We start from the raw sequence: 20,875 nt of genomic DNA on the forward strand, positions 1-20,875 counted from the left end.
CCTGTCTATCCAGACATTGCCACCAGCATGGTGACATATTTATCCTCATTTTACAGATTCAGATTATATTGCTACTTCAGAACTGCTCTGGAATTAAAAGACTAATCCATTTGTGTCAGCCTATGTGTAGCTCCACAACAACCCCTTGCCTGACACCATGAAACCTCAACAAATCTAAAATTACCGGAGAGACCCTGTGTAAATGTCCCAGCTCCAAAGGAGAGATGGCACAAATGCCCTTATTGGTTCAGGTTATAAAATAAGTATATAGATAGAGTTGGGCAGCAAGTCTGTGTAGTGAAGATTTCAAATCTTGCTAGTCTTGTTCAATTTAATGGGTGTTTTTCAAAATGATTCAGAGTTCTGGTTTTGTTCAAGTAAACGTCCCACGTATTTGAACCCTGTGAGACTGAAAACCTCGGCCACGAGTCTCATGTGACTTTCTTATGAGATTTCCAGCTTTTCTGCTTCTGCTCTTGGCTTGAAGTACCATGAGAATATTTTTTTCATAGTATTTCAACAGGTCTAGTTTCAAATTCTAGACTTTATTAAAAAACCCTAAGAAAAGCTTTAAGGGTGGGGTGGCTTTCCTATTTAAACTAAAAATGGGATAATGCTACAGATTTGCTGTCCGTGAGTGCATGTTTTTGGAAATAAATAAGGGTTTGGGTCCAGCGATTTGATTTGAGTTCTTCTCTAATTTTAACCTGTTTGGAATGTTCTGTATCTTTCTTATGCAGCATTCATGTGGGAGAACAAATAACTGTTTCCTTCTGCTAATCAGCTAAGTTAGATATTTCACTTTACAAATATAAGAAGAGGTAGACAGTGCCATTCACTGGCCCACCAAACACAATAAAACCTTAATGGTCTGAAAAACACTGTGCTTCCAAATTCATAGACTCATAGAATGGTTTGGGTTGGAAGGGACCTTAAAGACCATCTAGTTCCAGCCCCCTGCCACGGGCAGGGACACCTTCCACCAGCCCAGGTTGCTCAAAGCCCCATCCAACCTGGCCTTGGACACTGCCAGGGATGGGGCAGCCACAACCTCCCCGGGCAACCTGTTCTGGGGCCTCACCACCCTCACCGGGAAGAACTTCTTCCTTACATCTAACCTAAATCTCCCCTCTTTCAGTTTAAAGCCATTACCCCTTGTCCTACCACTACACGCCCTTGTAAAAAGTCCCCCTCCGGCTTCCTTGTAGGCCTCCTTTAGGTACTGGGGGGCTGCTCTCAGGTCTCCCCGGAGCCTTCTCTTCTCCAGGCTGAACAACCCCAACTCCCTCAGCCCATCTTCATAGAAGAGGTGCTCCAGCCCTCTGATCATCATGGTGTGCCTCCTCTGGACTCGCTCCAACAGGTCCATGTCCTTCTTGTGTTGGGAGCCCCAGAGCTGGACGCAGGACTGCGGGGGGGTCTCACGAGAGCGGAGTAGAGGGGCAGAATCCCCTCCCTCGACCTGCTGGCCATGCTGCTTTTGATGCAGCCCAGGATACGGTTGGCTTTCTGGGCTGCCAGCGCACACAGCCAGGTCATGTTGAGGTTCTTGTCAACCAACACCCCCAAGCCCTTCTCAATGTCTTCAGGACCGCTGCAGGCTGAGTTGAGAATGGTTAGCTTCATCTTCCCTATCGCTGCATACTCATTTGTTTGAAGGCTGGGAGAAGCAAGCCCTCTGCTTGATGTAACATATTAGCACCTGAAAACACCTAAAAGACATATATCTTAGGCAGCAAGTGCTGCAAGGAAAATTTACTGACATATATGGGACCTGAGGGGTTCTTGGTAATTACATCAGAAAAAAAGATGCCAACTTTACCACATCTTTTACACCTTTCTTGTTTTCTGACATAGCTCCATCAGGCTGGTGTTGTCTGAGTAAATACTGGTGAATCTGCCCAAAGACATGATTCTTACTTTTACAGATTTTACTTTTGATCCTGCAAGATTAGCAAGATCTGTAAATGGGCACTTTGTAGTAGGTTTCCTAGGTGTACCGATATTACGCAATAGTTCTAATGCACTGAGAACGAGGCCAAATGTAGGGGGAAAATGAGCTGGTTTGTTCTGCCGCTGTGAATTGTCTACCCAAAACACAGGCTTAGGTCCATCTACTCTCTTTCACTTTGAGCTCAACCTTTATTTAGAGTGGCAGTGCTTGATTAGCATCCTGGCCATGTATAGATGAGAAGTGCATTTAGACTCTGAGGTTGCTTTCTGCTTCCAGGACTGTGCAAAGCAACAATAACGCAAGAACTCCAGGGATCAGATTTTACTTTTGTAAATTGTCTGATAATGTTCTAGCTGCAAATATGTGTTTGCAGGAGGAAAGAAATCTCATTGGTGCATAAATGAAAGACTCAGAAGACTGAAATTCTCTTGGCATTGGGGACTTAATACTGAATGAGAGATGAATAAACAAGATTCCTCATCAATAATATCAAGGTGTCCTTTCAAGGTCCTATCCTGTAAAAACTAACCTTATCTTAAGACCTTTCCCTTTTCAAGCCAGTAGATATTCAGCACAGGAGCTGACATTGAGCTATGAGTAAAGGCTTATGTGTTGTTTCAAAAAGCTGCATTCTTACTTGGCAGGCTCAGGAGGAGTTATGTCAAGAGCTGCTTATTTCTAATACTGTACAGAGAATTCCTCCCACTATTTCTTCCAGATGCTGAACAGCTCATTTATTTATTTATTTGGATTAGCTATATTAAAATATAACATGCTTCCAAATGCTTTTCTCCCAAATTCCCAAAGGATGGCCCTTTCTCATGGGGATGTACGTCCTTAAGCCATTTAACATGCTAAACTCCCACTGCTCAGAACGAGGGTAAAGTTCCTGACTCCAGGGTACCCAGGATCTCATAGAAAGCTTAGAGCACTTGGTTTTGAAGGAGTTAGAAAAGGAATGTAGCATAACACCAGACAGGGAGACAGCAAAATGTCTGCAGCGTTTCCAGTGACTGTGGCACTGATCTGACTAGCAAGCACCTGAGCAAGGAGTTACTGAGTCTTTAAGCAGATCCCTGCTGGACTCAGAACAAGGAAAACAAATGGATGGGTGAAAATGACCTCTCTGAGCCTTATTTGATGACTTACCTAGTTTTGAATTTTACTAGACCTGCATCAAAGCACAGAGACCTTCCAAACAAACCTAGGATGCATGCAAATCGTCATTCGGTTTTGTTTGGAAATTTGGGAGGTTGTTTGTACAAAAAAGAAGAGTTCTGGTTGGTCTCTGAAGCTAGGTGGAGTGCAGCCACTTGGATCAAGTTTCCCTTGGCAATGGAGTTTACTGAAATCCACAGCACAAAGGGAAACTTAGAGCGACTCCAAGCAGGGCAAGAGCCAAGAGAGTGATTTTGCTGTGCCCTGTGAGCTGAAGTGACTGCTTTTCCAGACAGGTTGAGGACAAGCAGCTTTGTGGGCATTAAAGAAGACCAATTCCCCATCTGGTGCAGCCCAGGGATGAAGACCAAGGAGGCTGCCCAGCTGAAGATGCAAATCCAAAGAGCTGCCTGGTCTCTTCAACAAGGCGTGCAGGACCTCACCAAGCCAGGACCTGGACATGAACAAAAGAGGCAAGACATGGTAGGAAAACATTCTTGTCCACAGTCCCTTAATGAAAAGTAAGCAGAGATCTGTAAACACTGTCCCAAGACCTGAGCCTCCCAACCTCAGCTCTCCTGGCTGTTGAATCGAGGTTTAGCTTTTTTTGGGGGGGCAGAATCACAAAATGGCTCTAAATGTGGAGCTGTCTGAAAGTATCCATGCTGAAGTCAGCACGGGGTCTTTGTAGTTTGCTCTTTCTCCCCCATTGCACCTAAATCAGAGCAGTAGGAAATTTGAAACAGGGGAATACAGTGAAAAAGAAAGCCTTTAAATGTCAGGTAAATGACTTGCAGAGGCCAGTCACTCGGAAGACTGTAGGGTGCTCACCATCCACTGAAGCCATTCACTGTCTTTAAGGGGCTTCGTTCAGGCTACCAGCACTCAAAGACATCACTCCTCAAAAGATTTGGCCCGGATTTACAGTATGCTGTTTGTTTCACCTGGATCCTTCCAACTGTTGGAGCATCTACTTCTACTTCCCGATAAAAAGAGCAACATCCCATTAGCAGAGCCACGAGTTTGCCAGCCTATGCTGCTAGGCACATTCAGTCCTTTAGACGTCCTCCCCGTTTTCACTGAGGGAGATGGTGTGTATTTTAATGGTTGGCACTTTACAGTTTTCATGGGCAAGGTTCCCCGAAGTGCCTGCACAGCAGCATTCCTGGAGGAAACCTTTACTTTTCGCTTTGGCAGCAGTACAGTCTTTAGAAACTGCATTTTTTGCAGGCATGCTTTGCACAGCGGAGAATATCTTCCATTCGCAGACCCCATCCGACTTGGAAATCTTATAAAAGGTTTCTCCCGAACCGACAGGGATACGGACCACACCTTTGCCGCTCTCCATGCTTTGGCTAGTGGGATGGTTGAGGTTGAAACTTGGGGATTGCTTCTTTGCTGCTTGCTTCCTTGGGAGGCACTGGACTCTCAGGACGTTTTGGAATGCTTTCTTAAACTCTTGACTTGAGCACGGATAGATTATGGGGTTGATGCAGCTGTTTAAATATCCAAGCCAAAACGTTATTTTAAAAAGTGTGTCCGGGGGTTTGATTGCAGGAAAGAAAGAACCTAAAATAGAAAATACACAGAGTGTTAAGGCAGAGGCAGTGAGAAATTACAGGTAACCAAAGAAACTGAAACACTGGAAAAAATAAATAAGATTCTGTTCTGTCTTGGAAAATTTATGACTCGAAGCCCAATTCCTGCAGGAACAACTCTTTCAGAATATATGGTGTCATACAATTACATGGATGTTCTATCAGAAATCAATTCAAGACATCTGCTTTATTATACAAGCGTTGTATTCCCATTTACAGCCAGAGAGGCAAGCAGGAGGACGGATATCAAGTAATAGAGGAAAATTGCTTTCTCTGGGACTTCTAATTCAAGATTAGCTAGCCAAATAACAGTCATATCTAGGAGGTCATCAAAAGGGGTTTCAAATGGCAAGACAATCACACCATTTCAGAATTCAGAGTAAGTGAAAAGTAGGATTACTGAGTTGACTGCCTTCCAGCTAAAAGTCTTAAAAATGATGAAGTACTGGGTACTCATTTTCCCTTGAAACCTTTAGAAAAACTAACTATCCACATTTTTCTGTCTCATAGAATGCATCTAAAATTCAGAGAAGTTAAAGGAAATGTTCCTTCCTACTTCAGGGAACACTGGAGAGTGTCTCATGGGCAACCATGAGATATATATACACACACCCCGTATATACTTGCAAGATTACCTCCCAGAGATGATTCAAAGAGCAAGAACTTAGATGGCTCCTTAGTAAGGAAAGGACTATGGGACTTTTTATCCTATAGAAGGCAGGATAACATTCAGAAAATTTGGAATCTTTTGACAAAGCTTATTCAGCATATCAGTGACAGAATCATAAACTGTGCATTCATTAGTCCTCACTGTCTTGGCAAAACAGCAGCCAGCTAGAAGTGACCATGTGAATTGAAGATTAAATAGCATTGCTAATATCATTTTTAAAAAATAGATTATGATATACGCTAACATAGGATTTAATTATGAGTTATCTGCTGATTTAAAATCTTGGGAACATTTTTCCTAATGCCAAACCTTTGGTTTTTTGTTTAACTACAACTTGAGCTGCTTACTGCTTGTACAAGCAAGTTTTTAACTTTAAATGATTTGAATAGGATGTCAGTAAATGCTTAAGAGATTTACTCATGGGGAGATGTTATTATAAAGCTATAGAGACATATTAAAAGATATCAAAGAGTCAACAATGCTGCTTATGGAGAATTGTTTAGAAACTTGTTGCTTTTCTTGAATGACGCTGGAAAATGGCCATTGTAACAAGATCCTGTAATTCTCCTATTTGGTACTTCTCTTTGCTTAGGAGTAAAAACAATATTGTCTGAACGTGAATGAAGCAGAAAACTAAACTCTGTGTGATGCGGGGGTGGGAATAAGCGATAACAGCACTTCTAAGACCAATTTTGTAAAATGAATGTAGAACCAGAGAAAGAGAAAAATATTTGCCATATGTTGTCAAGGTGAAAGGCTGTTTCTTGCCTCCTTTAAAAGAAAGGGGGGAAAAGTGGTTCTATCATACCAATGTCAGTAATTAGTTTGGGCACAGGAAGAAAAATAATTTCTCAGAAAACATAATTGGCTTCTTTTGGACTTTATAGTCAAGTTTATAATAAACAGAACTTTCAGCACTGACAAATGCTTGTCTTCCTGCTTCCCCCCGGACACATTGTAAGCTTGTGCATGTTGAAAAAAATACTGTGGAAGATTTAGGCATCGATGCATTTGTCAACCTCTGCAGTTCAACTATGTCTCTAAGCAGCTTCTCAGCTTTACAGGGATAGATCTGTTTGTTGGACCTCCCCTGACTTAGGAAAAGGTAATAATGCAATCAGAGGGTGTTCTAATTTAATTCTGAGAGTTGCCGAACTTTGGTTTGAATCTTTTTCTTCCCATCTTTGTCAAACAAAGCTACAGCAAGTGCAGCAAATGCTTTCAAGCGGCAAAAGCCGGAGAGGAATTCTCAGGGTGGTTTTGCCGGTGTGAGAAGGTGTCAAAATACTGCCCGAACCAGAGACACAAACAGGGCGGTGTGATTAACGACTTGCTCGTTCTGCTGAACACCAGCTCCGCTGTGAAATGCGCAGCGATGTCTTCTCGCCGTGGCACCAGCTCCTGCCCTCTGAGCGGAGCCGACGGGCGCAGAGGACGCGCCGCTGCCGGGGGAGCAATAGGAGACGTGGCAGGGTGAGAAGCCCTCCAGTTCTCTCTGATCTGGGGGAGGTCCCGAAAGATCCGGGCCGTCTGGCGTACGGCGGAGCAGCAGAGAGGTGAGACTGAGCCGGGATACCCAAAGGCAGCGCAGAACACGCCGCAGGAGCTTGCTCTTTGTCTTGGAGCCGCTGGACCCCCGACTCCAACCCCAGTTACAACCTGGGCATCGAGCAGGACTCCCGCTGCCTCCGTGCTTGCTTCGGCGCTGCTCCGAGCTGGCTAGGTAGAGCAGTTTCACTCTCAACCAGATTTAAGACCAAAAATGTTGTGCTAAAGAAAGCAAATGCTGTTTTGCGGTTAAGCATGAGTGAGCAGGCATATCCATGACCTAGAGTTTTTCTCAGCAAATTAATGCTGCTTTCCTTTAGTGAAAAACAACTAAATAACGTTCTGCAAGAACTTTCTGGCTGAAGTCATTGGCAGATGAAAAATAATTAAAGGCTTCTAAATGCCCAAATCATGCTCAATTTTTTCTTTTATCTCCTCATTTAATTGCACCATATCTACCGCTTTCCCATTTGGTGTTAAGACAAAAGGTGAAACAAATCTTGGTTTAGGGAATCAGCTGTGTGAGGCTGAGTGTAAAAATGGGTAAACAATAACAATTCCTGTTTGCTGCAACTTCTGGCTCACTCTAAATGGAATGCTAGTGCCTTGCCAAAGTCTGTTAAAAATAGAAAATAGCCAGTGTCAGAGTCTGTCTCTTGCTCTTTTTTTGGGGTGGGGATCTACATGCTAATTTATTAATGTAACCTTTTTTGGTTCATCAGCGTAGAGACTTATTGCCTTGGAACAACGCACAGGGAAAACAAAACGAAGTATCTTTAACAGCATACAAACATTGCTGTCTGTAGACCCCATCACACGCTGTCTTTAACACTTTCTTTCCAGTGGTGGATACAACTCGGGCTTTAGGACAGTAGCTTTGCTCTGCTGTGCATTTGGGTGTGCCAGTCAGTGATGTTTCATAAGTTTAGACCAGCTAAAGCTCTGTCTCCAGGCTTCTATAACTGTGTGTTGTCCTGTGAATGAAACAGTACAAAAGTCAATAGGAAGAAATATTGTCAGCAGCATCTTGAAAGGGCTGAGGCTGGAACTGATAGTCAATGCACCCAATATGTAACAGAGCTAGATGTAAAATCAAAGTAGAAATAATTTGGACCCTCTTCTTACTTATGCTGACAGCTTATTCAACTTCCAGAGCAATATAAATCAAGATCAGCATGTCTAAACCTTAAGGCACTAATTATTGTGTAGGGTGCAAAAAAATATTTCACCTCCTGCATCTTCTGTGTCTAATGAGCAAAATCCTTCTGTGTGTTGCAGGACTGCTGTAAGGAGCTATTGACATGTCAGCATTTGCTTAGTGCCTCTATAGAAGTGTGATGTCCGATTCAAAGGGCCGCAGAAAACAATGCCTTTCTATTGCAGACACCTGATTAGCTCTGTAGTTCAGAAACTTGCCCTAATCTCTTCTGTTGGCTACCTGAGTATCTGGCAAAACGGGAAAAATAGCATATTCTCCAAGTCTGTGAGGAATCGTGTTCCTCCCCACAGAATACTAAGAATCTATTCTTTTCTTCCAGGCCTTTAATATTCAGTGATGTTGCTGTCACGATTAATATCAGTGGTTGATGTATCTGGTAGCAAGCGGGAGTCATTTTCAAACAGTGCTGCTAAGCCCGGGGATAAGTGTTTTGTTCAGTGTGCTGAAATATTGAAACGGGCAGGGGCTGGCAGCTCAAGTCAGATGAGTTCAAAGTAGAAATAAAACATAGGTTTTGTGGGGTTTTTTAAACAATGACCTTAATTAACCATGAGATTAAACAACAAAGCGGAGTGGTGAATTCTCTCTTCTCTAAGGTATACATCATAAGACGGACTGTTTTCCACGTAGCAGCGAGGCAGGACAGAAACCAGGTGGAAGTGGGGCGAGCAGTTCAGAGTCCACGTCCAGTCAATCCTTGACCACTCGGCAGCTGCCAATTAGTGTCCACTCGGGTTTGGGCACTTGCCTACTAGCAGCCAGGACTGAGAAAAAAGAATTATTATAGCACCTAATTCGCCAGAGCAAGCTTTTCCAATTCCTTCACTCTAGGCTAGGTGTAATCATAGATTAATAAAGTGCTGCCATCCAGGTATCCTCTAATAGAGCTGGACAGTGAGCAGCAGTTGAGAAGTGAAAAGTTTTCTTTCTTAAAACTAATTCTCTATCCTATTCACAGGCCTTAAATTCTTCCCCAGGACCCTGTCAGGAATAAAATGGTAAATAGTTGCAGAACTGATTACAGTTTAGAGGCTTCATCTTATATGAACAGCCGTCTGTGCTGGAGGAACAGTAAATAAAACTTAACTGATCTTTTAATGCCTTTGAATTGTAGATTGACTAAACAACGTTTGAATTCCTCTTTGTTTTCAAAAGGTTGAGGACTCTCAAGTGTCAGTAGCACAATTCAATTGCTTGTTATAAGAAAATAAAATAAAATAAAATGTACTATTAGCCTCCTGAGATCCTTCGCCATTAAGTATTTCATCACTCACCCCTGAAATGTCAGGACTGCATTCCCTTCCCTCATCATTTATTTCCCTGTTTGTCAACTCAAAGTTTCTTCAGATCTGAGAGATAAGTTTTCCATGTACCTCCTGGTGAGTAAGTGCCAATTCAGTCACAAAGATGTAATTTGACTTTGTCATTTGTCAGAAGTTAGAGAGCTGCTTGATTATAGGTTGTTTAAAAACCAGTACTGATGTCGTGCATCGTTTCACTGATGGGCAGCAAAGAGGGATTTAGAAGCTGCCAGACTACAGAAGCTTGTGTTATTTGTTTACCCTGTATTGTCTCTGTCAGCACCATGGGAATAAGATCTCATACATTTTTGTGACCTGCAGACCCACAGTGGTGTTAAAATCCATCTCCACTACTAAATCTTGCAGCTCTGTTTAGGTTGGCCACTGTTTTCCCCTTTTTATGTTGTATGGTACAAATCTGGTGATTGAGTCCGAGCATGGGAAAAGGCAGGCGGGGCTGTATGGTGACACTGGTGCATGGTGAGATCAGGGCTGTACCCATATGTGATGAGAGACCAGCAATAACCTGCAAAGCCGTCATGCCCGTGTACTCGGAGCTCGCGATGAGTAGCTGCCTGCAGTACCTAGAAGGCAGCAGCTGCAGACTCTACTCGGGAGACAACGGCAGTGCCTGTGCACCTTGTGAGCAGCAAACCAAACTGTATTTGTTAGTGTTTTGTTCTCAGGGCTTAAAGCGTCCTAGGGAATCAGGAGAAGTACCCTTTTTAAACCTTGCACAGAAGTCAAACAAAAATCCTAGCACCTCTTGCCTCTGACGTATAGGAAATACGCCTCTGTACTCACAGCAAACTGGAAACAGGCATAGTGGTCTGGTTTACAGGGAGGCAAAGCTTAAAACTCAGGTCCTGGGATCTGCCCTAAGGGGTCAAGTTAGAGGTCAGCAGCTATTCCAGAGCAATTGCCCTAAAGACCCGGAGGATGAAGCGCAGAGGAGCACTGATGTCCCCACACAGATTAACTCTGTACCAGGGGCACCTTAGATCTCTCATGAGGCAATCTGCTCTACAAACATTGATAAATGCGTTACATCTTGTGTTCCCAAGCTCAATGTTAGCACTGAACTTTATTCCATAAGACTGGCATTCGATACTGCATCTTGGGTCAAACCACCTTCTGGAAAGTGTATTTTTATATATGTATATGTATTGCTGCAGACATGCAACAGCTGCACTCTGGACATATATGCTCTCCCAGCACGTCTCACCCAGCTGCTCCCTTATGGAAAGTATTTTCTGTGGGAACAAAAAATGGGATCAGAGAACCCTTGAACAGTAGAAAAGGCTTCTGGGTTTTGTGCGATCAAATTAACGCAACAAATGCAGAACTGCGGTTCATAGACGTGAGGAGGGGCAAAAGCCTTCATGTGGCAAGTCTTGCACGTTTACAGCTGTGCCTGTCCCAGGGCCTGGAATATTGTGGCTGATTCAGGGGGAAAATGAGAGTAACTTTGTGCCTAGATATCCCTGACCCATAAGAAACAGATGTAGAAGGAGGAGCGAGAGTTTGTTTCTCTTCACAAGGGCCTGAGTTCAGATCTCTGGGGCACCAGGAGGGTGCGGGTATTTGGACACAGGTGAGAGTGGAAAGGACAGGCAATAGGAATGGGTCAGTCTGGGAACAGTGCTTTTATTATTTGGACTTTTTCAGGCCTAATTTATGCTCTGTTTCATATTGTACCCACTTACGATGGATGATATTTCTGGCAAAGAGCAAACATCTCAGCAAGCAACTATTTCCAGATTCGCTGTGGGCAGCTGCAGATTTAGAAAGCCGATAAAAAACCATGGGAAGGTAAACTGAGGTTTTGTTAGACATGCAAACCCAAATAATCACATTGTTTTACAAATCAATTTCATTGTCATTGAAATTCCAGCTCCTGTGCTGTTACTGCAGTGGAATGATTCTGGATCTTGTTGCTCACATTTTTAAGATATTTGATATTCGTCCCAAAGCCCTCGCTCCGGAGTCATGCACTTAAAACAAAATCTTAGCTTTCCCTTAAAAATTAAACCCCCCCACCAAGCAGGTGGTTCAGAGAATAGTTTGAAAAGATGAGTCTACCTCAGCCTGTCTCACGAGTTTGTCACTACGCAGTTGTCAGTCGTGATTTTGGAATCCTTGGGGTTAGCAATACAGGAATTACCTTCTTCAGCAAAAGCTCAGTATCTCTCCCTTGTGTATCCAAACTGAAGACAAATCCTGACATTTGCTGGGTGGGGTGGGAAAATCACTCATCTCCTTTCAATCACTAAGATCCTAAATTGCACCATGACATTTGAGAGTGAGTGAAAAATTACACTCTTGGTTCATTTACTCCAGGGACTTGAAAGTGGTGACTACACAAAGCGGGAACATTTTGAAGACAAGGACAAACCTCCTCTGACAGGTAGTGCATGCAGGAGAGCCGTAGAAGTGAATCACAAAACATAGCACAACTGATTCCGCTTTCTCTCCCTTGTTTTCAGTTTAAATGGCTATTAATATCGCTAATTCCTTCCGCTGCTTTGCTGTGTTATGAGTCAGTGGGACACAACGTTTTAGGACTCGGTAACGGTGGAGAAATGCTGGCCACAGGGATGGCAGTGGGATCTTTGCCATTGGCTTCAGTGTAGCTGAGTTATCAGCCTAGACCAACAAAGCCTTCCCAGCCTGTGTTTATGAAAAACGCCCCTTGTGATTAGCAAAAAAACCCAACCTTGCCAAGGAAATATCTTGGCTGTTTATCTTCGTGGCTTATTTTCTCCCCATTCAATGGCTTCACACACACACAGACTTGTGCTCCATGACTCAAGGAGTGTAAACACCCTTTTTCTCCCTGACCTGTGCTCCAGAGAATGAGCTGGGGCTTTACTCTGGTTTTTTTTTTTTCCCCTTTCTGCCACTGAGGGAACACACTGAAATACTAATGTGGGGAATCTAGCTCTGAATATTTCCTCCACGGCTGAAGTTCAGCATTTTCTGATATGAAAACTATGTTGAGGGTTAGGTTGTCACAGCTTTTATTCATTTTATTTTATTATGTTATTATCAGCTGAACAATGAAAAGAAAAAGGATTCAGATCCTTGTTTCTCTGAATATTTGGACAACCCAGCCATGACGATGTCAAGGGAGTGCATGGGCTGCTTGCCTTACTCTCTGCCCTCCAAGTAAAGGGGTAGGAGGGACGGAGGATCCTGTGCTTACATTTACTACTCTGAGACCATCTATCCAATTCTAAAGAAGAAAAGAGGTGATTCATACAAAGGAGTTAAGCTATTTACTTTCTGTATGGGGAAATACCACCAGTATAGTGATTCCCTGGAAGGCTGGTGCAATTCTACACAGTTCTGCTTCCCAGAAAAACTTTTGCTTTCTCTTCCTTATTTTCCCCATCAGGAAACTTGTTTACCCTCCCATCACGTAAACACCTTCTCTTTAACACTGCCTTCACAGGATAACACAATACTACCCTTTGCTTCAGTATCATCAATGAAAATTGTCTCAATTCTGCAGGAAACTGGTGACTTTCTGTTCAGCACCCACAGTTAACCTGTTACTGAGGGATCCCAGCTCACTGCCGAATCTCACACTGCGGCAGATCCCGTTGTACTGCTGCTTAAACTATGAGGGATGGATGAATCACAAGCACTGCCTTTTTATGGCCCCAAAAGACCCTAAAAAACATATTTAAACTGCTCTCAGAATCTCACAGCAGTTGGAGCCTGTGTGTTCCTCTGAAATGGTGTTCCCAGATTTTGCTCATTAGAACCCTGCTGTCTGAAGGAGTCAGGAGGTAGGGAACAGAGTGAATTGCAGCGTATAAACTTCAAGACAGTAGCAGGTCTTTGAACTCCTGCTGTGACAAGGCATGGGTGAAGCAGAGACCCTGCCTTTACTTCCCTGATCCAACTCTGTCATATTCTGGTTCACAGTGACAAAGGAACATGGTCCAAAGCCCAATTACTTTGACAGTAAGTGGGCAGGACCCAGGATGGCTTATGCAGAAACCGTGGGAGTTGATCTGAACATGTTCTGCCAGGAGAACACATTGAATCGAGACTCAGATGATCATGAAAAGAGCAAGAGGCCATAAAGCTATACCTGATATGTTTTTCACTGGTACCAAAGATCAGATGGGTCCCTGAAGCACAGCCTTTGGGAAATACTGTACCCTAATAGACAAAATGGAAGCTTCGTGTCGTCCCAGCATACAACATAGAGGAGGACAGGTCAATCATGCCTTGGCAGCATGATTAAGGTAGATGAATTTCTGGATCTGATAACATACAAACGGATCTGATAACATACAAACAACTGCATCTTTTCTGTCATGTCTGGCCATCTTTGACTTCCAAAAATAAGTTTCCCATTTCCAGCTGAGTAGACTGGGTATGAACTCAGGCCTCTGGAGCCCAAGCAAGGTGCGATAGTTAAATCAGCCACCTCATTAAAACATATAATAAGTGAAGATATAGACAACAAATGCAAACCTCCCAGGAAAATACAGGGAAAAATCCGCCAACCTCCAGGCATTGGTGCACGTTCCTACTCCTCACCTTGTGACCTCCTGAGAAATTGCATCAATGGTAGAGGTAGAAAAATGCATTTTATTTTTCTGGTTTACCTCTAATGAAAGTAGAGAGTCATTCTATTTGACTCCATTTAAAAAAACCCCAAACACAAAATAGTAATTAGAAACCAGCTGCAGACAGGCACGTAGACAGGATTAGAGGATTCCCTTGACAGTGTTTGTGTCAGCTCACAAGACTAATTTAGTACTCTACTACAAATATAAATACCCTCCAGCGTATCCTCTTTTCTGCTCTCTTCATCATGAGAATGATTGACAAATGCTAAAAGCCTTCCTCTCCTTGCCCAGTTTAGTAGTCTGGATTGTTTTTTCCCCTGTGACATCCTGGCTCAGACTTTCCCTTTTTCCTTCTTTCTGCTTCTGAACATAACATCTACAACCAGATAGATTTAAGCTAGCTTGTCACAGAAAGTGGACAACAAACAAAGCTCTGCGAGTTTATTTGCTTCTGCGAGTTTAAGATGAACCATCAATCCCAGCTTAGGACCATTTTTGTAATATCCAAGCGCTTTTTCTTTTTTCCATCAGTTCTGTGCATGTTTCACCTCAAAACAACCTCCAAACACTGTCACCTATGTTGTTGAAAATAAACCTTCTGAAAAATTCCCAGAGCAACCCATTAAGTGTCTTCCAGCTACAGGAAAAGGTCTGCTCTGTCAGTTGGCACCACTTTCCAAGGTGATGTTGAGGATGAGCTTACTTGACTACAGGTGTGCACTGAATTTCTGGACTCTTCTTGCTCTGTATATTTCTTTCTAGAAATTGCAACAAAAACCAGAAAGGGAAGAAACCTGCTGCGTGGCAGGCTGTTATTGCAGAGTGCCGGGGCCCAACAAGCCCTAATTGCCTAGATAAGTCTCATCTGTGGCCTCTACCCACAAATTCTCTGCCCACTGGCCTAGGAGCTGCATATAAGGTCAGGCTCTTCTCCTTAACTCTCTTTGAGTGACGTAGACAGGTTCAGGCTTGTTCTTTTTTTGCTCTGTTTTCTTGTTTTGTGTTTGTTGGGCTATTACTGGAGTGTAAGCTGAACCCATCGTAGATGCCACCGCTGCCTGCTTCTGCTCAGGTATGGTGAGGGCACGCTTTTGGGGAGGGCATGGCTCCTGCCTGCGCGGTTGTCACCCTCTGTTCCTGGGTTGTTCTCCCCCCTGGAGCAGCCCTGCTCTTTCTTGCTGCTCCTTGACGTTCAAGTTGTTCTAGGAACCTCTTCTCAGGTTTCTTGTTCAGCTTCAAGTAGTCCCTATTTACTGGTGCCTAAGAGAATATGGTTGCTCCAATTTGAAAAAAACCATATTGCTTACTTTAGGGCATTTTTTTTTCCCCCCAAGATCTTAAAGAACTTTGGCAATGTGCCAAAGAAGATGCTAAAGAGCTTTGAGAAGAGAAGCAGCGCTTCGCTTTATAGTGCACTTGAAAAAAAGAAACTTGGTGATAAGAAGGTTTTGACTAATGTAGAAAACAAAAATTCAGCTCAATCACCTGCTAGTTCTCCTAGCTAGATCATAGGTCTTAATTCCCTTCAGTAAAGCTGTGTATTCTTGTTCATGTAAAGGAGTGCATGGGATGTAATCTCCTGTTCGTGACACCTGGCTTGCACTCCTCCTACCTATTTGAATGGAGTGCTTTAGAGCAGTTATATTTTGAGAAAGGAGCCAAGCATGGGGTAACCAAAATGTGAAGGCCAGCAATAAAAAGCATTTAAAGCTATTCTTGCTGTGTAAATTAACATGAGGGGATGTTAAATGGAGAAGCTCAAGTCACTTACAAGTGGCTAGCAGTCTGGAATATGGTGATTAACTGTTGCAGAAGAGAAATAAAAGATTAAGAAAATGATGCAACATGTGTAGAAGATGATAAGTGAGAGCAATAGCCCTGAACTGGACAGGGAAACATCCTTTCTAGCTACCTTCTCTGAACGGCTGAATAATAGACTACATGGAAGAGGTAGGATGCTCTTGTAGTCCACTTGGAGCAAACACCAGCCTGTACTACACAAGTGGCAGCCAGTGAAAGTATTCAGAGCTCCTAAACAGCCAAGTAATCTATTCAGAAGATTAACGCTTTCTTCTCTTGCATATATCCCTCGTATATTTATCCTTATAGAAAGGTGGATGCCTAGTGTAGAATTAGGAGAGTTTGGTGGACATATCTGAAAAATCTTCTGCTTGGGAAGCAATTGCAGACAGCTGTAGATGTACATGGACATCATTCTTTCTTTACAACCTAATGCTGGGGCTAAAGTGTTGGACATGATTGCTCTTAGGCAATGACATTTACAGGAAGACTCTGTGCAGAATTCCCCCGACAAAGTTAATTCAGCAATGGGTTTACAGCTTTTTTTGGGTAATAACAATTCAAGGGAAGGTTTGCAGAATAAAAAGCACTTTACACTGTCAGACTTCCACTACTGTGAAGCAGAGACAGAATTTGAGCTCACTAAGAACAGGTGTCTTGTATAGAGGCTAATGGACATAGACAAAAGACCTCACAGTTCTTGCTGGCTCTTAGGTGCTGATTGCTACCTCTTACCCTGCTTTTTGGTCAGTCTAAACCTTCCCTAAACTATCCTAGAAAAAGACCTCTCATTGCACTAGCAAATCTACTTGTCTGGAAAGGAACTGAGATTTAATTAGGTGAATAAAAAGACTGTAGATCCAGTCAGGACACACTTGAGCTTTGACTTGGAAGGTTTTGTTACATAATTTGTGAAGACATGTTGAGTTTAAAGAAATTTTTACAGGAAACCTTTGGGACTAGGAGCAGATCCACCGGTCACCTCTAAAGAGGGAGAGGAAGCACGAGCAGAAATTAAAACCTGACCTCTTCCAGGGGAAATTGGCTATTTTGACACTCTTATTTTACAGAAGTTTTGTGAAGGGTGGGTTTGCACTCCAGCATGTAGAGAAAAAGACAAATCTTAACCTCAGGTCTTTTCATGCGACAGGTTTATCATTCCCTGGCTTATTGCACAAACATCAAAGCCAAGTGAGAAGAAGGTGTATTGGACTATTAGACTGAAAGCCTTTGCACAGACCCTTTGCCTGGAATGAAACTCCATCCATCTAAGAAGGTAAGAAAGACATTACTCAGATTGTAAATGGCAACTTTATACACCAATTTCAATTAAGATATTGTCTTATGGCAGGGATACTCAAACTGTTTGTCCAGTTATTTTCAGCAGCATCTACTGATATGGTTGTCATGCCTTTATCTCCCTCCTGATATCCTATCGCTCTTGCTCTTCCCATACCTACACCCCAAAAGTTTCTACCCCCATTTATCGTATGTTTTAACAAGCCCGGTGTTTCTTGTTTTAAAGTGGTTCTTGGCTGGTAGAGTTGATGTTAATAGATGTGGGATCTTGAAGATGCTGTAGATCACAGTAAAATAAACTTATGTTTTGGGAACTTCTGCTGCATAGGGTGGTCACAACCTGCCAGTTGTCTGAAGTGGTTTGTGAAGAGTTTAAGAATGTCTCTCTCATGGGCAACCTTCACTGAGGGCAGCCTGGCTGATGGGAGCTGTTATAGGTGTGTCCCATGGCCACAAAGCTGCAGAGCTGGTCTTTTGCACAATAAAGTTCATGTTGCCCCGCTGGCTGTGTTGTGAACTGCACAGTTGCCAACGGTTTCAGCGACGGAGTATTCTGCACATCTGAGAAGTCTGACTTCTGCCATTAATCTGCTGCGTGATCCTGGCTGGATCACTTTGCCTCCCTATGCCTACCTTCACCTGTCTGAAGAATAGATCTGAAAGTGGTTACTGTCTTTTGGAAAGTGTTCTGCGTAGAATAGATGTAGAGTGCCGTATGCAATCATCTCCGGGTGGGACAGCCTGCCTCAAGATGTGTTCCCTTGGGTTTTTTTTGAAGATGTGTTTTTTGTGCAACTTGTCTGTTTAATAGTTTTTTGTCTTTAAACAAAAGTAACAAACAGGTTTTGAAAGACTTACTATATGCTTTAAAAATAACTTAGTAACCCCATGAAGATAAGGAAACTAACCTCAAGAAAGTTTCCTTATAAGGGATCAAAGAAAGATGCAAAGCCCCTCTTGAGTCCAGAAAATTTCTTAAATCCAAAGCAAATTAATTAACAACAGCTCTGTGTGGGCAACCACATTTGCAGATAAAACGAAGTGTTTAATGTGTTCTCGCAAACCCTTTTTGGGTATGTTTCAGACATCTTGCAACCAACATTCCAACATGCTGACATCCTGGACAGCACGAGCCAGAGGCCTTTCAGGGCTCCTCATTATGAAACATCTACATCTCTTACTCTAGCACTTCCTGGTATTGACCAACAGAAAAGATTCTGTATTTTGGGGTTCTTCACATGGCAACATTAGCGACAGGTTTTTGTGAAGCAGCCTGGTAATCTTGGTAAATGCAGCAGAGCTTAACTGAAAAAGAACAGCTTTTTATAAGGTTTTTTTAAAAAAAAAAATTAAAAGAAAATCCCCAAATCTTTCTTTTCATGTTTAGGTAAGGCTGGTTTTTCTTTTTCTTAATTGTACACATTGTTCTGTTAATAGCTAAAACTTGAACACAATCTTAGTTTATTTTTCCTGTACAGCATAAACCCTTTCCATTTCATTTCTGCCTTTTTGGGAAGATTCAATATTTAAGAAAAGCTACTGAAATTGAGCAAATCACAGATTTAAGGTTCCATGTTTCAAAACCTAATATTTAGTACAGCTGCTGTGGAGCAACATACATCACACTCAGATACAGGTATGAAATTAGTATTCTGCTTCTAAATCCTGAAATCGCATCAAAGGTGACTGAGCAAGGTTTAATTAAAATTCTAATTGCTACTTTATATTTCAGTGATAGCAAAGCAGAACAAATCCCTGACTTTCCTCCCCTTTAGAATTACAACTGGTGAATAAATATTCATATTCAGCATGATGGTTGAAACCAGTGTTTGGCCAGTGGGCTCAGTGGGTTTCCACAATAGATGCAAGCCAGAGAAGTATAAAATTAGTTTGTAGGATCCTCACTGCTGTCTTCTGACTGGTCATACGATAAATTAAAAAATACATTCATTTAATTTGGAGTATGGTATCTCATAGTGTGAATTTCCTGATAGGAAGCTGATTTTTTTTTTTTTTTCTTAAAGTGGGAAGTATTAGGTGCTGAGCAGTGCAGGAGATCTGGCCCCAAGACTGTGAACAGCTACTTTGACCCTGAATGCATTTATATCTTGACCTTATACCTATTTGTATCACCTGAAGAACTGGCTGCAAACTTAGATATAAACACATACATCTAAAGATATTGTTCCTATAGCAGAGTTCGTCAGAAATAACAGTCCTAGTTCTGAAAGACTGAAAGTATTTTCTGTATGGGAAAAGGAGTACTAAATCCTTTCCATTATTTTCAGAATTTTATGCTTCTCATCACCAGAGACGTTTTGTTTCATTTGAGACTTTCAGTTTTTACATTCACTGCTTTGTGACGGTGAATGTTTTGATTTTGACAGCTTTGCAACAGAAAATTATTCCCTCAGAGCTTTTTTGATCAGCATTATTGTACACAGGCACAAACATGGCCCTCCCTCCGGGGAAGGTGCTGTAAAACGTAGGGGGTTTTGCTTTACTTACCAAGAGGCATTACTACAAAAAAAGGAAGCCAGCAGAGAACGAAGCATCCCACAACTATTCCCAGGGTCTTGGCAGCTTTCTTTTCCCTGGAGAACTTGAGGAGACGCACTGAGAAATGATGCTTGCTCTTGGGGTTGGATGCTGATCCGCTTGCTTCAGGAGCGTTTTTACGATGGATCCGTAGGGTCACTTCTTCAGAACGAGACCTCTCTGTCTTCAGACCAGAAGTCAGACCTTTGTTTTCCCTTTTGGCCACTACGTACACCCGGCAATACATCACCAAGATAATAGTCAGGGGGAGGTAGAAGGAGCCTAGAGCAGAGAACAAGACGTAGCCAGGCTCCTCGGTGATTTGACAGATGGTCTCATCTTCTGGTGCTGGTTCCTTCCAGCCAAAAAGAGGTCCAATCGATATCACCAGAGACAATGCCCAAACGCACAGTAACGCCAGGAGGCCCCTCTTCTCTGTCACTATACTTGGGTACCTCAGCGGGTAGCTCACCCCGATGTATCTGTCTATCGAGATGATACAGAGGCTCATAATGGAAGCAGTGCAGCAGAGGACATCGACGGCTGCCCAGATGTTGCAGAAGATTCTCCCAAAGGCCCAGTAGCCCAAAATCTCCATAGTAGCTGAGAAGGGCAGGACAGTGGAAGTCAAGAGGAGGTCAGCTACAGCCAGGTTAATTATATAATAGTGGGTAACGCTCTGAAGATGTCTGTGGCAGGCTACAGAGAGGATAACCAGAATATTACCCAAAACCCCAAAAACTATCAGCCCCCCTAGAATAACACCTAGTAAAATGGCCTTTGAAATGTTCACAGGCCCCACAGAGTTGGTGCAGTTGGAGCAGTCGGAGGAGTTTCCAGGGAGGAAAGCCATGGTGAGTGGCTGATAATGTTCATGCGAGGCTCTTGTACTTCACTCCCTTTTCAGGTAGAAAGAGTGATGAGATCAGTTCTCAGAAGGTGCTACAGGCAACACGTGCCTGGCTTTGCTGAGGAAAAGGGTTTTTAAGAACATCTTAGACGTGCAGCACCAGGAACAATGAGAAGGATCCAGAAACATATTAGAAAATCTACCTTTCTCCCTAAGTTTTTACCATTATTGCACTGTTCATAGCCAGAATTTCCAAGTCAAGTTTAACTCCTTTTGCATTTTTCCTGGGGTGCAAAAGCGAGGCTACGCAAAACAGAGGCTACTTATCTTACTTTCCAGGATTAAATGATG

General features: G+C 42.8%; 1 protein-coding gene across 1 annotated transcript; it reads right to left on the reverse strand.

The window, feature by feature from the left end:
- Positions 1 to 3,885: 3,885 nt before the first annotated feature.
- Positions 3,886 to 20,590, reverse strand: ADRA1A (adrenoceptor alpha 1A). The gene is made up of 2 exons (XM_030036168.1): positions 19,645 to 20,590; positions 3,886 to 4,681 (listed from the first exon to the last, which is right to left on the reverse strand). The coding sequence occupies exons 1-2, from the start codon at positions 20,525 to 20,527 to the stop codon at positions 4,170 to 4,172; spliced, it is 1,395 nt and encodes a 464-aa protein (XP_029892028.1). The 5' UTR covers positions 20,528 to 20,590; the 3' UTR covers positions 3,886 to 4,169.
- Between the last annotated feature and the right edge of the window lie 285 nt (positions 20,591 to 20,875).

The sequence above is a fragment of the Aquila chrysaetos genome, chromosome 13, assembly GCF_900496995.4.
Source record: "Aquila chrysaetos chrysaetos chromosome 13, bAquChr1.4, whole genome shotgun sequence".
NCBI lineage: Eukaryota > Metazoa > Chordata > Aves > Accipitriformes > Accipitridae > Aquila > Aquila chrysaetos.